At 36.1% G+C, this 20,943-nt stretch overlaps 2 protein-coding genes across 7 annotated transcripts; both read left to right on the plus strand.

Moving 5' to 3' along the window:
* Positions 1-4,486: 4,486 nt before the first annotated feature.
* LOC311296310 (atrial natriuretic peptide receptor 1-like) lies at positions 4,487-9,322 on the plus strand. The gene is made up of 8 exons (XM_084418013.1): positions 4,487-4,602; positions 5,452-5,545; positions 5,807-5,894; positions 6,345-6,484; positions 6,577-6,729; positions 6,870-6,968; positions 7,307-7,398; positions 8,874-9,322. Exons 1-8 carry the CDS (start codon positions 4,516-4,518, stop codon positions 8,970-8,972), a joined length of 852 nt encoding a protein of 283 aa, XP_084274139.1. The 5' UTR covers positions 4,487-4,515; the 3' UTR covers positions 8,973-9,322.
* Positions 9,323-9,499: 177 nt separating this feature from the next.
* On the plus strand, positions 9,500-20,313 carry LOC311294906 (afadin- and alpha-actinin-binding protein-like). 6 transcript variants are annotated; one of them, XM_084415989.1, is made up of 12 exons: positions 9,500-9,687; positions 13,932-14,078; positions 14,221-14,424; positions 15,111-15,221; positions 15,328-15,463; positions 15,632-15,707; positions 15,826-16,006; positions 16,367-16,514; positions 18,813-18,928; positions 19,120-19,293; positions 19,380-19,491; positions 19,563-20,313. In XM_084415989.1, exons 2-12 carry the CDS (start codon positions 13,956-13,958, stop codon positions 19,622-19,624), a joined length of 1,443 nt encoding a protein of 480 aa, XP_084272115.1. In that variant the 5' UTR covers positions 9,500-9,687; positions 13,932-13,955; the 3' UTR covers positions 19,625-20,313. The 6 variants fall into 6 exon arrangements, with proteins under 6 accessions (XP_084272115.1, XP_084272113.1, XP_084272111.1 ...); XM_084415987.1 differs by lacking the exon at positions 9,500-9,687 and adding an exon at positions 10,199-10,262; XM_084415985.1 differs by lacking the exon at positions 9,500-9,687 and adding an exon at positions 12,452-12,635.
* The last annotated feature ends 630 nt before the right edge of the window (positions 20,314-20,943 follow it).

Below are 20,943 nucleotides of genomic sequence, written 5' to 3' on the forward strand. Positions count from 1 at the left end.
GCCAGTCCTGGCCAGGCCCTAGCTCCTCCATAACAAGAAGAGAGGAGCAAAAGGGCCAGTGTGAGTGCATGTGCTCCCCCCTTTCAGGAGGGACCTGGTTGTTGCACACAGCCATCCAAGCCCTGATGGTCATGGCCACAGGGTGTTCAAGAGATTGTGGCACCACTACATCATGCCTCGTCTCTCTCTCAAAGCCCTCTGGGTACTGCTCTGTTTACCCCACCACCTCTGGTGTTTCCAGGGCTTTCATTTGAGCTGGAAGCCTTGGTGCAGACATGGCAGAGGCTACATCTGTACACTTTCCCCCCCAATCGCTCTGCTCCCAGTTTTTCCAGCTAGAGTTGGACGGGATAGAGTTAGGCTATTGCTAGTTGTTCTTTTCTGGCTGGTCCAGAGTGTGGACCTTTCTCAAACCTGATGTCTCTCCCTGGGAGATTCTGTCTAGGAGGGATCTTCTTTTCCAGGCCCGGGCCACGATATTTCACCCCAGGCCCGAGATGTGGAAGCTGTGGGTCTGGTTCCTGAGGGGTACCAGCTCATAGATTGCACTCAAGACCGGGTTACTTTCCAAAGGTGCCGTTTTTGAAAAGGTATCCTAAAGAATGCGCCCCCTCAGTATTTCAAGTTTACCTGTGGGACGCACAATGGGCCTCATCCCTGAGTAACAGAGCCCACTCCATAGAAAAGGACTGTGTGTCTCTTGGGAATTTATTTCATTTATTATATATGTTTGTGTTGCGGCAGGCTGGCCCTTTCCACACACACAATCATGGATATTATTGAATTGGATTGACCCCAGGCTTGAGTCCTTTAGGTTTATCCATTCCATTCATTTCAGGCCTCTATTTATGGTCTTGGTTTTGCGGTGACGCCATGTCACCTGACCAATAGAATTGGCGTTTCCACACATGCTTCAGACACCGGCTCATGCAGGAGCGTTCCCTGTTGCGTCAATGTCATCGCTCAGTGTTAGTAATGTATTATTCGGCCTATGTTGTACAGTTTGTTACAAACCATATGTATTGTTTTGTCCCATTATGAATATTTTAAATTATTAATTTTCCTAGTGGCTGCAGTACCAAAAACAGAAAATGTTTTGGGATGAGAGCTGGATCATCAACTACAATAATATCATGTTTGGTAAGAGTTTTTACACTCATCCACTGTCTTTAAATGTGTTACTGCTAAATATAAAAATATTTAAATTCACAACATTATTTTTTTTTATTAATTTAGCATGACACAACAATTTACATAATTTCAAGTCAATCTTTTTTTTTTTTTTCACTGAACATCCTGTTTTGCTTCAAAACGCAGCACATTTTACCTACATAAAAAAAATAAACAATGTTTGGGTCATATGTAAAGTATGCTACACAGGTTCTTGTAGCACCACAAGTCTTTGGACAGTAAAGAGGAACTCCACTGTGAGTAGAGTTACAGATGTGACGGTCTGCACTGCAGTGAACGCCAACTTCAAACCACAGTTCATTCAGGCCGGCATCTAGTGAGTGTTTGCTACAAATGAATGGTTTGGTTTTGTTTTATTGTATTGTCGACTTTTATTTGTTGCTTTGTTTTCTTTGCTTTGTTTTGCTGACTTTTTTGTTTTGTTGCCTTTGTTTTTGTCTTATCTTTGGTTTTTTGGGGTTTTTTTTCAGTGATGGAAGGACTGTAGCAGTGAAACACATCCAGAAGAAACACTTCACCTTGACTAAAACAATCAGAAAAGAAGTCAAAGAGGTCAGGTGAGTAGCTGTAGCCACAAATCTTATAAATTACATTAACCATACCAAATCAGTGAATGCCTTTATTAGATTTTAACTAACATTTAAATTAAAGGTGTTTTTTTTTTTTTTTTTTTTTTTACACACACCAGGGAGCTTGATCACCCAAACCTCTCAAAGTTCATTGGAGGGTGCATTGAAGTTCCTTTCGTGAGCATTATCACAGAGTACTGTCCAAAAGGAAGCCTGGCAGACGTGCTGTTGAACGAGGACATCCCCATCAACTGGGGTTTTCGGTAAATACAGTGCTATGCATAAGTTTAGACACCCATGCTAAAGTTGACTAAAAAGAGGAATAAAAAAATCATCTTTTGGAAATTGAACTTAATGCCTTAATTAAAAAAATTAGGAAAAATCCAACCTTTAAGGACACCAATTTTCTTTGTGAATGAATAATGTATCGTAAATAAATAAATGTTCTTCCTTAAAATACAGGGTGCATAAGTGTGTACACCCCTATGTTAAATTCCCATAGAGGCAGGCAGATTTTTATTTTTAAGTATTTTTAAAAAAAATTTGTTTAGGATACTATGCATCCTGATAAAGTTCCCTTGGCCTTTGGAATTAAAATAGCCCCACATCATCACATAGCCTTCACCATACCTAGAGATTGGCATGGGGTACTTTCCATAAGATCATCTCTCAATGCAAATCAAACTAGCTTTTAGGCTAACTGAAATAAAACCATGCCAATCTCTAGGTATGGTGAAGGCTATGTGATGATGTGGGGCTATTTTAATTCCAAAGGCCAAGGGAACTTTATCAGGATGCATAGTATCCAGGGTCCATGAAGTAACTGGCCTTTAAAAATAAAAATCTGCCTGCCTCTATGGGAATTTAACATAGCGGTGTCCAAACTTATGCACCCTGTATTTTAAGGAAGAACATTTATTTATTTACGATGCATTATTCATTCACAAAGAAAATTGGTGTCCTTAAAGGTTGGATTTTTCCTAATTTTTTAAATTAAGGCATTAAGTTCAGTTTCCAAAAGATGATTTTTTATTCCTCTTTTTAGTCAACTTTAGTATGGGTGTCTAAACTTATGCATAGCACTGTATGTCTTGTGGCATTGTGGGAAAGCTCTTTAGAAGCTCCATGATGGAACTTTATAAATAACACGAACACGTTTGTCTACAGATTGTCTTTTGCTACTGATATTGCCCGAGGGATGGCATACCTGCACCAGCACAAAATATTTCACAGCCGCCTTCATTCTCATAACTGTGTGATTGACGATCGGTGGGTCTGCAAAATATCAGGTACATAATGCTAGATTTTTTAGAGGTGCATTTCTTACTCATATTCTTACTTAATTCAATTATGAATTAAGACATATTTAATTATACAGATTATGGGCTGATGGCCTACAGAAAGGAGGACTTTGAGGACATGAGCACCAATTTCCAATGTCAAAACGTCTATCACATTTATTGCGCCCCTGAAGTTCTTCTGAGAATCGGCACTAGTTTCACAGCCGCGGCTGATGTGTACAGGTAGGAGAAATGGTTTTTTCAACCATCCTTTTAAATTTTGATATTTAATGATTTATCAAACAAAAACATGTTTGGAATATCTTTAAGCGAGGTTAAAAACCTGGAATATTTTTTAATTAAAAACCCTGGATCACAAAACCAGTCACAAGTAGCATGGGCATATCTGTGGCAATAGCCAACAATACATTGTATGGGTAAAAATGATCGATTTTTCTTTTATGGCAAAAATCATTAGGATATTAAGTAAAGATCATGTTCCATGAAGATATTTTGTAAATTTCCTACCGTAAATATATAAAACATTTATTTTCGTGAGTGGATGCATCACAGTCGCAAACATAAATGGACAACTTTTACGGCGATTTTCTCAATGTTTCGATTTTTTGCACCCTCAGATTCCAGATTTTCAAATAGTTGTATCTCAGCCAAATAGTGTCCTATCAAACCATACATCAACATTTCAAGAAATTGACCCATGTGACTGGTTTTGTGGTCCAGGGTCCCATATTTAAAATTCACTAATTCACTTCTCTGTTTACTTATTTGTGACAAACAAACAAAAATAAATAAATTTGTAAATAAATAAATAAGCTAATAATCAATAAATAGACACGATGGGGACTATAAAATGTACTGCATAACAGTTATGACCCTGTTTTTTGTTTTGTTTGTTTTTTTAATCTTTTATATCTTTGCACACAAGGAAATGCTTTGTATATTTTAAAGATACATCCCAGAGCTGCAATTTGTTCTCAAATAAAACACAATCTCTCAGAAGCATAAAATAAACATTCCTTTTCTTCCCGTATCTCAAGCTACTCTGTTATTTTGGTGGAAATCGCCACTCGCAGTGACCTCATTTCAGTAAGTATACAAGGATCAGGAAGGTTTGGGGGTTTTAGACAGTTATTTGGATAAGAGGTGATGATAAGAAGTGCAATTACTGTCATATGAGCAGGAACAGGCAGATTCAGTGAAGCTTGATGTTATGTGGCGTCCATCGCTTCCCAAACTAGAGGCTGGGAAATCGGACAATGATTGCCCTGATCCAGATGATTACTGTGAGGTTTGTATTGTTGTATCTGATGCATTGCACTTGAATGCTATTTACATTTCCTCTTTTTGAATCACTTCGAAGTTATGTGCTCTTGATGAGATAAATGAAAAGCACTCAGTGTTCATAGTCAAATTTCACGCAGCTGATAAAGAGATGCTGGTCCCACAATGTCGCCATGAGGCCGACGTTTGAGCAGGTGAAAAAGATTCTTGAAAAAATGAACCCGCACAAGGTCAGCCCTGTGGATATGATGATGAACCTGGTATGTATCTTAGTCAAGCCTTTCAAGATTTATTCCAGTTTTACCACACATACACGCACACACACGCACACAGTACTGTGCAAAAGTCTTGGGCACGTTAGTATCCCCCCCTGTATAATCTGATCTCACCATCATCCAGTCTGTCTGTGATTACATGAAGAAACAGAAAAAACTGAGACAGACTAAATCCAGAAGAACTGTGGAATTGTCTCCAAGACTCTTGAATAAACTTTCTTCATGTAATCTCAGACAGACTGGATGATGGTGAGATCAGATCATACCGGCTGTTGTCAGACTCGTTGTGCATTTAAAAAATATCACTGGATTATTACAAGTAATGGCAAAAGCAATGTTTGTAAATGTAAACTGATATTTCCTACCGTCACACTTATAAATAACTGGCTTAAACCATTTTTAGGGCCGAAAATACTAACGTGGCCAAGACGTTTGCACATTATATATATATATATATATATATAAAACATTTTATTAACTTTTCAAATAATTTTTCACTTTTATATTTTCACATTTCAGTTTAATGTTTAGGAATTCTATTATGTTTTTTTCCCCCCACATTTATTATTATTATTATTATTATTAATATTTTTAAATATTTCTATTTAGGTCTAATTTTTACTTTTTATTATAGTTTTATTTATTTATTTATTTACAGTTAATAATTTTCACTTATATATCAGTTTTTTACTTCTAATTTTCATTTAGTTTAAGTTTTTAAACTAACATTTATATTTTATTCTATTTCAGCATTATTTCAATTGACAGAAATGTTTCTAAAAGTATTATTATTAAAAAAAAATTAAGTCCACCTTTGTTGTTTTTATTTTCTAGATGGAAAAGTACAGTAAACATTTGGAAACCATTGTAGCCGAAAGAACACAGGATCTTCTTCAGGAGAAGCAGAAGACAGACCGTTTACTCTACAGTATGGAAGTGTATATGGCTGATGAAAGTTAATTATCCATAATAAAAAAAATTCAGAGAAGAAAAAAAAAAAATCTTTCAAGGAATGAATGTCCAAATGGTTCCACCTACTGGACATTTAAAGTACTTGCGCTGTGACTGTTTCCAGCTTGAAATGTTTGGTGCATTTATTAACGATAAATAGATAGAACGATAGATAGATAGATAGATAGATAGAACGATAGATAGATAGAACGATAGATAATGATTATGTTTGTGTCAGGCATGTTACCAAAACAAGTAGCTGATGATCTTCGTCAGGGATGCACAGCAGAAGCCCAGAGTTACTCCAATGCCACTGTATATTTCAGGTACGAATGAAAATTATGAAGGACTGAAACAATAAATATTTGCTTTTAAAGACATTGGGTTATATATACTGTACTACTGTTCAAATATTTAGGTTTGTTAAGATTTTTTTATTTCTTCTATGCTCACCAAGGCTGCATTTACAGTAAAAACAGTAATATCCAGCAACATTATTCCAATTTAACATAACTTTTCTATGTTAGTATTTTTTAAATGCAGTCAGAACAGCTTTTATTAGAAATACCCATGTTTTGTACCTGTTACTTTTGAACATGTGCATTCTGCTGAAAAAAGTTCTTTAGTAAAAAATCTGATCCCAAACTCTTGAACTCGTTAGCATATTATAAATTATTATATGATATATTATAATACCATGTAATAATAATAATAATATACATATATGATATATTATAATATAATAATATCAATTATTTTGTGTTTCTTTTGGGCAGTGACATAGTGGGCTTCACCCAACTCTCAGGGTCCAGCACCCCTCACCAGGTTGTGGATTTTCTCAACAAGCTTTACACCACATTTGATGACATCATCGACAACTATGATGTGTACAAAGTGGAAACTATAGGAGATGCTTGTGAGTGCGATTGCAGAGATTCTGCTTCCTTTGTATGTCACACTTTCGCATTAAATTGCACAAAAATCAATGAAACCCCCCTCCCTCCGCAGATATGGTAGTCTCAGGAGTACCGAAAGAGAACGGGATCAAACACACTGGGGAAATTGCCAGCATGGCGCTGGACTTGATCAGCGTCTGTCACGCGTTTGAAATCCCACACAAGCCCACCACACAGCTGAAGATACGGGCTGGCATTCACTCGGGTCAGCATGGCTTCCATTAATCATCTTTCCTTGAAATTAGCGTCAAGCTGCCTACCATTTTAAACGCATATTGTTAACTCTGTCCTTTGGATGAGACAGAATTTTATGAACTTTATTTACAGAATTTTATGTTATCTTAGGCCCAGTTGTAGCTGGGGTGGTTGGCACCAAAATGCCACGATACTGCTTATTTGGCGACACTGTAAACACCGCGGCCCGCATGGAGTCCACCAGTGAAGGTATTTGGGCAAACGCAGCTGTTTACACGGCGTCAATTAGTAACTGACCCTGTCCGACATTTCCGGACGAATGGAATCTTGTAAATATTTGTCTTTGGGTAGCCTACTGTTTTAAAGGGATAAAACTGAATGTTGGTTACGGTTGGATCCAAATATTTCCCTCTCCATACTTCTGTGCAGATCAAAAAAGCTAAAGCTATCTAAGTAGGCCTACTGTGATATTAGTACCAAAAAACTGGATCATTATACAACTTTTTGAAAACTTGTCAACTTTTTTGGGCTTGTCATTTCCTTTCCACATGCCTTTATATTTCGTATTGTTGTTATGATGCTTATAGCTTTAAAGATCCAGTGCAGTGGCTCTTCAGCAGACCTTCTACACACACTTGGCGGATACGTGCTGATGTGTCGTGGGTCTCTCAATGTGAAGGTAAGATGGTCAGTTCAGGGCACTTGTTTGTGTATGAAAAGAAGCCACCCACAGAGCTATCATTTTGCCTGTCGTAATTAGTGGCAAAATATTTCGTTCATTCACCCTGGTTGCCATGGTTAACTTGCAAACTTTGCATACTACGAAGCCCCTAAAGGGATTTGGTGATGAAAAAAATATATATTTCAGTGATTTTGCATTCTTTCGTAAAACTTCTGTATTTCCTCGAGAAACTTTGTGTTCAATCATTAAACTTTTGTGATGAAATGACACATTTCGGTACCAATTTTACATTTTGGCAAATTGGTGGCTAATTACGAATTCGTACAATCTTTCATATGTTTTCGTACGATCTGCCTACGTATGTTTAGCGGTTCTTCATGCGTACTTTTTTTCTAACAATCATACTTTTTTGTAAGATTCACATTGTACAATACATTTGTGAGAACGCAAACGTTTTTAAAAGAACGTAAAAATTTCTCGGTGGAACACGATCCTTTTGTGTCAGAACGCAAAAGTTTCGCAAGATAACGCAAACGTTTTGCGAGTGAATGCAAATGTTCTTGAGGAAAAGCAATACATTTGCAAGAGAATGCTAAATATTTGTGAGGGATTACACGGGTTTCTCCGTGGAACACAACACCTTTTTGAGAAAAAGCTACATTTTTTGTGAGCAAACGCAAACGCCAAAAAAAAAAAAAAAGTCTTCAATCTTCATATCCCTTAGGTGCTCCATAGCATTATGGCTTGACAAGATGATTAATGTGCTGATACATGTTGTGGAAAAAATAAACACTGTATTATCGGTTAAAAATAGGATAAATAGCTTACATAAACAATGTTTTTAAAAAATAAGTAATTCAATGACAGTTATGAAGTAAGAGATATTTTTGTCAAAATGATGTATGCTCATCCTCATTACTTTTAAAAAAAGTTTATTTTATTATATATTATTGTCTATTAAATGTATTAATAATAATAATTAATATATTATTTTAAAATTGTTATTATACATTATGAAATTATTATTATAATGAGTGATATTTTTATTATCATAATATTTATACTAATAAATATGCCAATATACCAATTATGGTTACAAGTTCCATCATTACCAACACAATTCAATGAAACTTGTGACTATAGTTGGCTAATGATGCTTTCGGGAAACGCAGCTCTGGTATATTATAGATCCTTCTACCAAATCAATCTTCTATTGATGTTTTTCCTTCCTGAAATGATGGTATATGGTCCCCAGAGGCTGAACTCTGACCCCAGCTCAGCTGTGCCTCTCAATTAGGGTCCGGTCTCAGCTGGCTTTTGTGTTTTCACTTGTGTGTTCATTATGTACAAGCAAATGCACACCTCTGTGCAGTCACGCTCTCTCCCCTCTTCCTTTCTTTTGTATGATGCTGTCCTTCAGGGCATTGTGTTTAGGAGATTTACTGATTGCGATTTTTTTTTTTGTTAAACAGGGCAAAGGCGAAATGACAACTTGGTGGCTGGAGGCCAAAAGAGACCCTTTGTCCCGGGAAGACGAATCTTTGGGTCTTCCCATTCCTGTTAGCAGTTAACTTATGTGCTGCAGTATAAGCACAGTCATGACAGAAACTTTAAAAAATAAAATTGTTTAGCAAATATGCTAACGGATAACAGTTTATAATTACTGTAGGTGTATATATATGTGCAAAGTATTATTTGATTGCTGCTATGCTGAAATGTTGCTGCTTTCATTGTATATTTGACTAAAATGTTGTAAAATGTTTTGTCTGGAATGTTGTAAAAATTGCATTTGTCATAGGAAGGCCAAATGTGTTTGTATAGACCTTTAATTATAATGTTTGTGATTATTTTTGTCTTCATCAGAACCTAGTTGTATTTTTAAGTTAGATATGCTGAAATAAAATGGGTAGACAAAAACGTTGCTTGTCTCATGTAAATGTCGCTATATTTAGTATTGCATTTTGGTAGATTGTTACTATAACTAGCCTATTTTAGTTTTTAGCACCTGCATTGACTGCGACGAAGTCTATTGGTCGATATTCCGCAGGGGGCATGAGTTACAGCCAATGACACACCCTCGTATTCGTTGCATGGCAACGCGTTTGCTTGTGACTGTTTTCGTTCAAGGTTGAGCCTGAGCAGAACGCGCCTGCATCAATGTAACTACGTGCCACAATAAGACGGTTTATTACGCAAACTTCAAGGGAAAATGTATCAGTCTGTGCAAATGTCGGGAAATGAAGCTGACAAGCCTCACGAGTGCTTTTGAATGCCAAAAGATACGCGGTAAGTCCTCGTTTGTTTACCATCTGTATGTTATTCCTAAATAGTAAAGATGTAAAATCGCTTTTATGTCTCATCATCATCATGTAATTTTGAGTAAATTCAGCATCCTAATGCAGAAATCCTTCTTCTCACCTTAACCTACTTTAGACCTGATAGAGGTGTGTTGCCTACTATCCAGTAATACTGAGCTTCGGATTGCAGTGTTCATATATGGGCCATTCTACAGAATTGGTGCAAACTGCTGTCCCTCATCCAAAAAACACATTTGAAAAGCATTTAATTATTAAAATCTTAGATGTTTACTAAGATCCTTCAATTATCTATTGAAACCCACAATAATATTTAAGATATCAGTAAGCTTTATATATATAAAATCATCATTTATGGGCTACTTTCAATTAGGAGGTGGCTGTCCCAAACCCTAACCCCTAAATTTCAACTTGTGAAAATGATATTGAAAAATTTTTGCACATTTTTTCCATTCTTAAAAAAACAAACTGAGACTGATTTTAACCACACCCCTACATTTTTGATCAGGAAATATTCCTGTGTCCCTCTCTCTCATGTGCTATATGGTAAGTAGATTGATCCCATCATTTTGAGGTAAATGTGTTCTAAAGTCTAAAAATCTGTGTGTAACTTTAAGGAATGTCACTACCAAACAAATTTTTTGTTTTACGAAAACTTTTTTGGATGTTATTCCATAAAATGTTGTTGTTATATGTGTTCAACTGTTCTGACCAGTGATTGCTAACCATGTGCTGATTAGCATCTTCGAGCTAGGCTCAAAAGTATCTAAAATTGTCACTACCAAAACAGTCACAACCGAAACATGTCTTGAAGTTTCGGTTGTGACATTATTGTTTTGGTAGTGACAAAAGGGAACACATAATCCTTTATTTGGAAGAATAAACTACATTTTAGTACAGTTATGCAAATAATTACTACTGTAGTATGTTTTAGTATGCGTGATTCTGTTAAAATTCTGTAATGTGATGTGGTTACAATTACTTAAGGTTGCAGTCCATGATACTAGCTTAGGTGTAAGGTTGTTGTCAGTAATGTTAATTTCTATGATTAACTTGACAGGGAGAATGACAAAACACCAACATGCCTAAAAAAAAAAAAAAAAAAAAAAAAACACTACAACAGAGAGAATAAGTGAAGACCCAGTGAAGTACGAGGAATACTTAAGGAAAGAAAGAGAAAGAAATAAGAAATGAAGGGAAGAAGGAAAGTTGAAGAGTATCAGTGAATTATCTGACAGGGAGCAAAGACATGTCAGAAAAGCACGGAGGAAAAGACAGAAAAGACACAGGATGATGGTGAAAAGACAAAAAGAGGTGGAGACATTTTGCAGGGCTTTCACACCACCTAGCACTTCCAGTGAGGGTGATCAGACACCAGTGCACATACACACTGGGGGTTAGGGTACACACACACACACACACACACACACACACACACACACACTACAGTGGTTCTGGAGATTTATCTGAATGAGGAAAATTATTCTGAAATTAATGTTTTATGTAAACACACACACACACACACACACACACACACACACACACACACACACACACACACACACAGTTCAGTGGTTCTGGAGATTTATCTGAATGGCTCATAAACAAAATGTGAAAATAAAACAAAGTGGTTCTGAAACAGTCTACATTGTAAGTTGTTGTTGTTTTTTTAGGAAGAAAATCTATGAGCATACCTCTTCTCACTTGCACCTCAAGACCCAAAGTATAGAATAGCTCTAGGTGTTCTTATACGATATTTACTGTCAGATGTGTGTCTGCTATATGTACTGACTGCATATGTGCATCATAGTTATTTATTTATATTAACATAAAATGTGGACAGTCTGATTCAGCCATGGCAAACTAAGTATTGTGGTCACTACCAAAACATTACTGTCACTACCAAAAATGTGCAGTTACTACCGTAACATGGGATGTTTTGTCAAAAATAAAGTATATTGAATTATCAACTAAGATGTTATGATAGTGTTTGGTTCAATGCATATTCAAACTAATGAATCCTTAACTTTGAAATCAGTACGATAAACTTTATGCCTTCTACAAAGAAAGATTGGGTTCAAAATACAAAAAAAATCTCATAAATTACACTTAAAATATTATTAAAATTATAATCTTTATTGATTTAACCTGTAAAAATATTTTTAAAAAATAGAAAAAATATATATTTATAAGGGAGATGTAAACAAAATCTTAATAGGTCATTATAAGCCTTCTTAATAAATTATTTAATATTGTGTTTCGGTAGTGACAAATTTGGGGAGAAGGAAAATATTCCAGCATTTTCTGAAAATACAATATGAGAATTAACTGCACAATTACTAGAAAAGCGTACCTTGGATATTATACAATTTGCATACATGCAAAATTTGTGGGGAAAAAAAACAAAAAAAATTCAAGATGTTTCCAACTCTGACTTTGCACCAATTCTGTAGAATGGCCCATATATATATATATATATATATATATATATATATACAGTGAGGAAAATAAGTTTTTGCAAGTTCTCCCACTTGGAAATCATGGAGGGGTCTGAAATTGTCATCGTAGGTGCATGTCCACTGTGAGAGACATAATCTAAAAAAAAAATTATAAATCCAGAAATCACAATATATGATTTTTTAACTATTTATTTGTATGATACAGCTGCAAATAAGTATTTGAACACCTGTCTATCAGCTAGAATTCTGACCCTCAAAGACCTGTTAGTCTGCCTTTAAAATGTCCACCTCCACTCCATTTATTATCCTAAATTAAATGCACCTGTTTGAGGTCGTTAGCTGCATAAAGACACCTGTCCACCCCATACAATCAGTAAGAATCCAACTACTAACATGGCCAAGACCAAAGAGCTGTCCAAAGACACTAGAGACAAAATTGTACACCTCCATGACACACATGGTAAAGGTTTTAATTCTTAAACAAAATTTCAGTCTGTTCTTTAGAAAAATCTATCGCTAAACTTAATTCAGACTTTGGATATGGTGCATGAGTCATTGTTTATATCTAGAGTGTTTTCATTTAGTTTTTTCTCCATTTTTGAGCTTGGCAAATATGGTACCAGATGCGTTCACGCCATGCCATAATTACCATAGTAATTCTGATCTGTGAAAAGCCTTCACGTGCTTGTAGAACTTGTAGGCCTAATTAAAATCTTAAAAATACTGCCTTCGGAGGACGCATTGCAAGGTAGGAAGGCATCAAGGAATCTCCGAATTCAACTTTAGCTTCCTGTCTCCTGAGATCCCTTCATCTGATCGATTTTTGAAGGCAGCATAGATGTATCCTTCGCTGCCTTTGATATCCCACAATCCTGTGCTTTCCATTCCGTGACAGTTAAATAATAAAGATGGTGTCTGAAAGTTGCGGTTGGTGGTCAGTTTGTTTGTAAATATACGTTTTTGACCACCGTTTTCACTTTTGATGTAATTTCTAGCTTAAATATTCGCTTAGTTATCACTAAACCTCGCTTTATTTTGCTGTATATCATTAAACCGTTACTGTGCCTCAGAAGTCTGTCCGAAATCAGTTTTGTGAGGGGCCCTCGTGCACAAACGCTATCTGCAAAGTCATTGCCTGATAGGGCAGTGAGGCAACAAGTCACATGCCTTTTGTTTTTGGACGCAGCCAACACTTAAACTCACAATTTTCTGAGAGTTACGACTTGTACTATGTGGCTGCTGTACCACTGCAGATGTAAGGTGTGTACGACTTGAAGCGACTCGTTGTTTTTTTACATCAAAGTACCGTGAGAGCAATTCGAAAGCATACGGAGCTCTTTATTTATGGTAATTATGACATGGCTTGAATGCAGCACATCATACAGGTTTTGGAATGACCAAGGCAAGTAAATAATGACAATGGTCAAAATATTCCTTTAAATTAATTGCATTTGGCATATTAAGTCATTACTTAGAACATAGTTGATATTAGTAACAGAGATTTCAGATCCGTGCTCCAGATAACCAAAGTCTTGTGGGAAAAGGGAAAGATTAGGCGACTCAAAATACTGTGGAAAGTTATTTTAAGGACAGGTTCCCCTCCTAACCTCATTTAGAGCAGTATTCACATTCACTTGTTGTAACTGTAACAGCATGCACAAGTAATCTTGAGAGAAATCTTTACACTTATTAGTGCGTTTTTTTATTTTTATTGTGGATTATTTTATGTATGTGTACGTTTCTTGTTCATTTCCAGAACTTATACGCATTATTGACTAGAATGTCTCCTTCAAGACTCTACACAGCATCTGTGATGCCTCCTCTGGCTTTAAGTTCTTTCAGTGTCTCAAGCAACTTCTGCACGGAAGAGAATATCTCTGAGTGCATTCTGTACATCAATCAGGTAGGTGCTCTTATATTTGTCTGCAGCTTGTCTTGTGGGTTCGAAGAAGAAGACTCTAGACAAGAACAAACTTGAATCTCGTATTGTAAATGGACTCACGTGGCAATGGCATGAGTACTTTTGCCACTCTTTACATTCGCAGGAGTTGTCATCCCTGTGCTTTCCGCCAATTTTCCGTAACTCAGACGGCATTCGTGATCTGGATGCTGTGGTTGCCCTAAACAACATACATGACTTGCTTCAGCTACACCGTCGAGGTGTTGGAATGATGGAGGAGCTGGAGGTGGAGCAGCTCAAGTCCAGCAGCGACCTCCACTACCAACACCTCACCAACTCCAGACTAAAGGTTTGACTGTGTTACTACATACAAAAAATTAATCATTTTTTTATGGAAGCTTGTTTTTGCCATGGAATAAAAAAAATTTAAAAGATAATTGCAACTTTTTATCTCACAATTTTTTTCTATCACAATTGCGAGTTATAAATGATGGGATATAAACTCGCAGTTGCGAGAAATTAAGCTTTTTGTTCCGCAATTCCGAGTTTATATCTCACAATTCTGACTACTTTCTCTTTCTATAAACTCGCAATTGGGAGAAAAACATCTGAATTTTGAGATATAAACTCGGAAGTGATTTAAAAGCTTATTTTCTCGCAACTGAGTTTATATCCCATAATTTATAACTCGCAATTGTGATAGAAAAAAATTAAGATAAAAAGTTGCAATTATCTTTTCAATTTTGCAAATTATCTCGAAATTCAGACTTTTTTTCTTTAAGAAAAGTCACAATCTCAGACTTTAAACTTGCAATTCTGACTTTTTTCTCAGAAGTGTGATATAAACTTGCAATCTGAATTGTGAGATACAAATTTGCAATTCTGAGAAAAAAGTCAGAATTGCAAGTTTGTATCACGCAAGAATTGTGAGAAGTCGCAATTACCTTTTATTTATTTTTTTATTCAGCAGAAACAAGCTTCCATAGTTTTTCCAGTAAAACTAAAAAACAACAAAAAAGTTTCACTGTTTTGTAGGACCAGCTTGATCTTTCGAAAAAGGAAAACATGCGCTTGCACGAGAGAGAGCGTCAGCTGGAAACAAATATAAAGACTTTGCAAAATTGCCTAAAAGATGCAAAAGAAGAGGTATGAAAATTTAATGAGAAAGTTGCAAAGTTGTTGTTTTTTTGGTTCTACAGCGGTGGTTATCCTCAGTCTTTTGTCAAATCAGATATGGTCTTTACTTTAATAGGTGCAAAGGCTACAGGGTATCATTGCAAGCCGTGCCACACAATACAACCATGACATCAAAAGAAGAGAAAGGGAGCACAACAGAGTAAAGGAGCGCCTCAATCAACTACTCATTGCCAAAAAGGAAAATAAACAAGGTAATATGTATTACTTGTATATCAACCAATAATATTACTGTATATATAGTGTATATTTTTAATAATAGATACAATATTAGGAAGGCTGTGTCAGGCTGCATTTATTCGATCAAAAACAGTAATATTGTGAAATATTATTACAATTACTGTACTACTGTACTTTGTCAGGAATGGAAGTTTTGAATTATGTTGGAAGGTCGGACGGGAGGAGATGTCTTTGGAAAACTGGAAAAACTGAATCCAGGTAAAATACATACCGGTAATCATTTGGGTTTTTTTGTTGTTGTTGCGGTTTTAATTGTTCTCCTTCAGTATAATATGATATAAAAAAAAAAAACATTCTTTTTGTTTTGTTTCTTCAGACATGAGGGAGAGATGTACAAAACTCTTCTCAATGAATTTGATAACCGTCAGAGGGAGTTAATGATGGAGAACATAGAGCTGAAGAAAGTGCTTCAACAAATGAAACGAGAAATGGTGGTGGTTTTGAATTCAAAGAAGACATGCCAAAAGGAAGAGAAACAAAGCAATAATATGGATCAGGTTTGACTGTCATGTTCATAACTACCATTTTACACTAAAGACTTATGTTTTATGTGCTTGCTGTATAAGTGTTTTTATTTTTTAAGACGAAGAGTTGATCTCTCAAACGGTTTGCACTTTATAGCACGTCTTTTTGTTGCCTCTGTTGAAGTATAATAAACGAACAGTTGGAGCGCCTCTGCCCTATTCGTTGTGTACAGATTTCGATTTTTTTCTTCTTTTTGATTTATGCACCCAGTAAGTGTTGTGACATTGGACTGTCCATATACATTTGACGCTATACCATTTCTTTCACCATATTTTTAAGCTATTGAAATTAACCAACAACAAAAAAAAAGAATGATTTTGGTCATATTTCAGTTGACTCTGCAGACAAATTCAGATGACGAGGAACCTTTGAAAGGACATCCTGAGATGTCCTGTGATCACGCTCGGGAGAAACTGACCAACAGCATTCGTCAGCAGTGGAGGAAACTCAAACATCATGTTGAGAGACTGGACAGCCAAGGTAGATGATTAGAATTAAGGCTGTGTTTACACTTGGCAGGTTTGGTTCGATTAAAACGAACTCTGGTGCGATTGCTCTCCCAGCACAGTTCATTTGAATAAGCATGAACTTTGCCAACTGAACCCTGGTGCTATGTCTCCTTGCAGCAGATCTTCATTTGTGTGCAAGGGAGGAATTTCTGCCACTGTTTTGACTCCTTTGCACATTTTATAAACTCTTCATGAGTTCTCGGTAGAGATGCACCGATTGATCGGCTGGTGACCGGAATTGGCCGATTTTCACGTGATCGGCCATGACCGGCGACCGGCCGGTCAGTCTGACATATGCCAATTTTATGCCGGTCAAATGCACTCGGGTGCCGCATGATTAACCTTTTGAGAGGTACGGTCTCATATATGGGATTTTTATTTCTGTGCCCCTGAGAGTAACTTACGGTGCCACATTTAGAATGTTAAAGTCCAACTGAAATCAAAATGGACCCTATTTACTTTGTTAGCGCATATTACTAGTCTTGTGGTGAACAATTAATCCGTGCAAGTTAAAACACGGAAAGAAATGTTTTGGCTTCGTAATCTTTAATCAAAATCTGAAAATGCCCCTCCCCTCTGCATTGGAGGACCTTCCCTGATGACATATGCTTGACGGCTTGGGTTGAGAAACGCTTAACCACTCCCCTCAAATCGTTAGTCTGTAATGAGCGAGAGATGGAGAGGAGGAGCACTAGAGTAAAACCCTGCCCTCTGTTCAATATTCCTTTTCACTGGGAAATACGTCACAGCACTGGAGAAAAGTCGTTTGCAACTTCCGGTTCACGCGGACTTTAAGTGACGTCGCATAACTGCCAGATTCAAACTGTGCTTTCGCGCGTTGGCTGGCGCTGAGCCAGAGTCGGACGCGTTCAGCGCTGTCATAGATCACAACTACCATTAAGCAGTGTTTTCAACCTCATAATGTTTATTTTAGGTTTCAGATATTTAAATACACATAAGCACGAGTAAAACAATACATTTGGAGTTTGTAAAATACACACTGATGTCTGTGGAAGCAGCAATAACAATCTATTCAAATATAATTTGCCGACATGTGTTATTCATATCAGACAAACATAGTGGAAGTAACTATAAAGTTTACTCTATTCTTCTCAGTTCACCGGCCACTTTCTTGCATTTATTTCGGGAGAAACTGATGAATTCACGTGCTGTAAATCCGACTGACAGGACAACATTGCGGCGCCCATCTCATATTATAGATCAAGATTATTTATAAAGGTTTTTAAACGACCAAACACACTCACTTACACGTATTTGAGAATCGGAATATCAGATAGGCTAGTTGATGACATGGTAAGCAAGTTTGTGAATATTTTGAATAAAAAAAGAAAAGCGAAATAAAAGCGACACATCTGTCATACAGTATTATTGTGGCTGCGGTGTATCGCGTGACGCGTCGCCATGGAAACATTAAAGGGAACGTTCGCCTTGAAAAAACTCACTCTGGGGGAGGGGGGAGGGGGGTGGGGGTGTCAGTTAGAATATTTTAAACTTACGCGTGAAAGGGTTAAAGACAATATCGAAAATAAATATTTGTGTGTGCTGTAAAGTGGTTAGAAAAAAATGTAATCGGAATCGGCTAAAATCGGTATCGGCAGGTCAAACTCAATGAAAAATCGGAAATCGGAATCGGCCTAGAAAATTGTAATCGGTGCATCTCTAGTTCTCGGCTGCTAAAAGTACCATCATTTGTACGCACATACAATGAGCGCATTTAGTCCAGCACACAGCATTGTTTTGGATGTTCGGTAAAGTCCGTCGCAAAATATACATCATGAAAGCTGTTATTTGTTTTGTTTCATGTTTAGTAGTAAAAATGGGTCTAAAGGGCCGTTCACACCAAAAACGATAACTACAAACTCTTAAAATGCTCAAGCTCATAAAAAAGAATGGATTCTGATTGGTGGCAATTTTTTTATCGTTCTGAAAATGAATGAACGATATTGAAGTGTGGACTCTGCTATTCTTTTACTGTATGTTTAGAATGATTTTTAGAACTATATCTTTATCATTTTCATTATAGTTACAGTATAGCCTCAAATGTTTTGGTCCGGACCAAAAGAACTGAACTACAAGTGCAAAACACACCGTGTCTAAGTCTCACCTTTTTGTTCATCACCGCCTTTTCTGATTTATTTCTTTTGTGGCTTTATCAGCCAATACACACAACTTAGACACACAAAGCTACTGTAAAATAAATATACAGATGCTGTTATTATATTTTGTTATGCAACATCAATGGTGCAAGCTGGAGACAGTGAAGAGATGATCGCCAAACAACTCCATGAAGAGGAGATAGAGAGGCTCAAACAAGAAATTCAGCAGTGCAAAGAGTTTATTCAGACTCAACAACAACTTCTGCAAGTAAGTAGAGGCACAGTCAAAAAAATCCATTCCGATTTGAAGCTTGTGACATATAAACACGACCATCAACCCGATCACTTTATTTAGCGTTCAGATTCATTAAGATGTCTATTTAAATATAGCTATTAATGCTTAAAATTACAAGTAAACACAGCTGCTTTCCTAGAAGCTATTTATTTATTTTTTTACAGCAACAGCTCAACACACCCTGTGATGAGGAGACTGCAGCTGTTCTGAATGATTCCTACATGCTGGAAGAGAAGGAACGCTTGAAAGAAGAGTGGAGAGTGTTTGAAGAACAGAGGAAAAACTTTGAAATGGAAAGGAGAAATTTCACGGAGGCTGCCATCAGATTGGGCCATGAGGTTCTGACCTGTGATCGGTTTTTAATGGACTTCTGAATTCAGTTCTTAATTCATCTTGATTTTACCACATTGTTCTCTTCTTTCAGAGGAAGTCTTTTGAGGACGATCGTGCAACGTGGCTCAAACATCAGTTTCTGAACACAACATTTGCAGACCAGATGAAACCACAAAGTCGCACGACGGAAGAATTTTCAAAGCGTGAGTGATTATTTTTACTAGTTTAATTTCTCTTTAAAATAAAACTTGAAATTTGTTTTCTGATTTTGCAGACTCCGCTCATGAGGAGAAACTCATTTCAATTTCTGGTAAAGTCAGTAAATCTCATCTTTAGTCTGTCCACCTATGGAACTGCTTGCAGATGGAGCTACATTTTCTTCCAACGTCAGAGGAAAGATCTCGGAGCAAATATGAATGAGTTTGAATGTGATTAAAGTCCACCAATATCTTTATGAAGAATTTACAACAACCAGACATGAATATTTAACAGAATTGTGTCAATTTTGGATAAGATTGTCAGAGACTTAAGCCTGCTGATTCTTATAAGCCTCTGAATTGTGTACATTTTTGAAAAAATAAGCAATGTTTTAAATATGGCCATGTTGACTTTTTGAAAAATGTTTCATTTAGAAAATCCATATAGAATTTTATTCATATTGTGTTTTGCTAGTAGAAATTAATTGTATTAGTTATAGTTTTGTATGGTTTACTTCTAAGTACTTGGATAATCTTATGCATCATTTTAAACAGTGTTGTTACAAGTGTATGTTAATGAATATGGTCGTAAAGTCCCTTCAATCTAAGTTCTAAGGAAAAAGTATTTGACTTATCTAGATCAAGTAGTTTACATGTTCATTGTATTTATTGTGCATTTGCATTTAAACGTACATTTTTATTTATTTTATCTTTTAGAGTAGACTTTTTATAGTTAATCAGTGCACCACCATTATTGTTTACATCACCTCCAAAACCACAAAGTTTTGATTTCCTGTTTCATATGAATAAAGTGCTTAATATATCATACTAACAAATAGGGACTGAACCTAAAATTAATGTATTTTAGATATAAAACGGGCTATTAAGGAATAAGCTTTGTTTATATAAAATGGCAAACTGGAATAATACTGTAGAGTAGACAGTGTTTCATAATGCTTTAATATTTATTCAAATAAAGAAAGTAACTTGTGTAAAAACGTGGAATAATTACAAATTCATAGTCTACAAAAGTGGTCCGCACCTCCTGTTGTCTCAATGCAATGAAAAATGTTAAAAAATAAAACATTTTACGTTTTGAAGGATTTGAATCTACCTTGTCCGTTGGAATGTAAACTTACTTTTGGTTAAATGTTTTTTACATTTTATGTTTTCATTTTCAAAATGAAAGGATTACGTTGTACCTTTCCTTTGATGCAAAGGATTCCTTTGAATCGAATTACTGCTGGCGCAAAACTTGTTTAATTCAAATTCAAATTTCCAATAACATGACCTTCCGTTATAGGTCTGTTTTTTTTTCTTTTTTTTTTTTTAATTGCTTATGCTTACAAACTAAAAGTGGTACTTGACGGCCAACCATTCAGTCATATACCTAATCTTCAGACATGCGTAACTGCAAGAACATGATCTGCTTTACACTCGGTTTGCAATTATTGTAAA

The sequence above is a fragment of the Rutilus rutilus genome, assembly GCF_951802725.1.
Source record: "Rutilus rutilus genome assembly, chromosome: 8".
Taxonomy (NCBI): Eukaryota; Metazoa; Chordata; class Actinopteri; order Cypriniformes; family Leuciscidae; genus Rutilus; species Rutilus rutilus.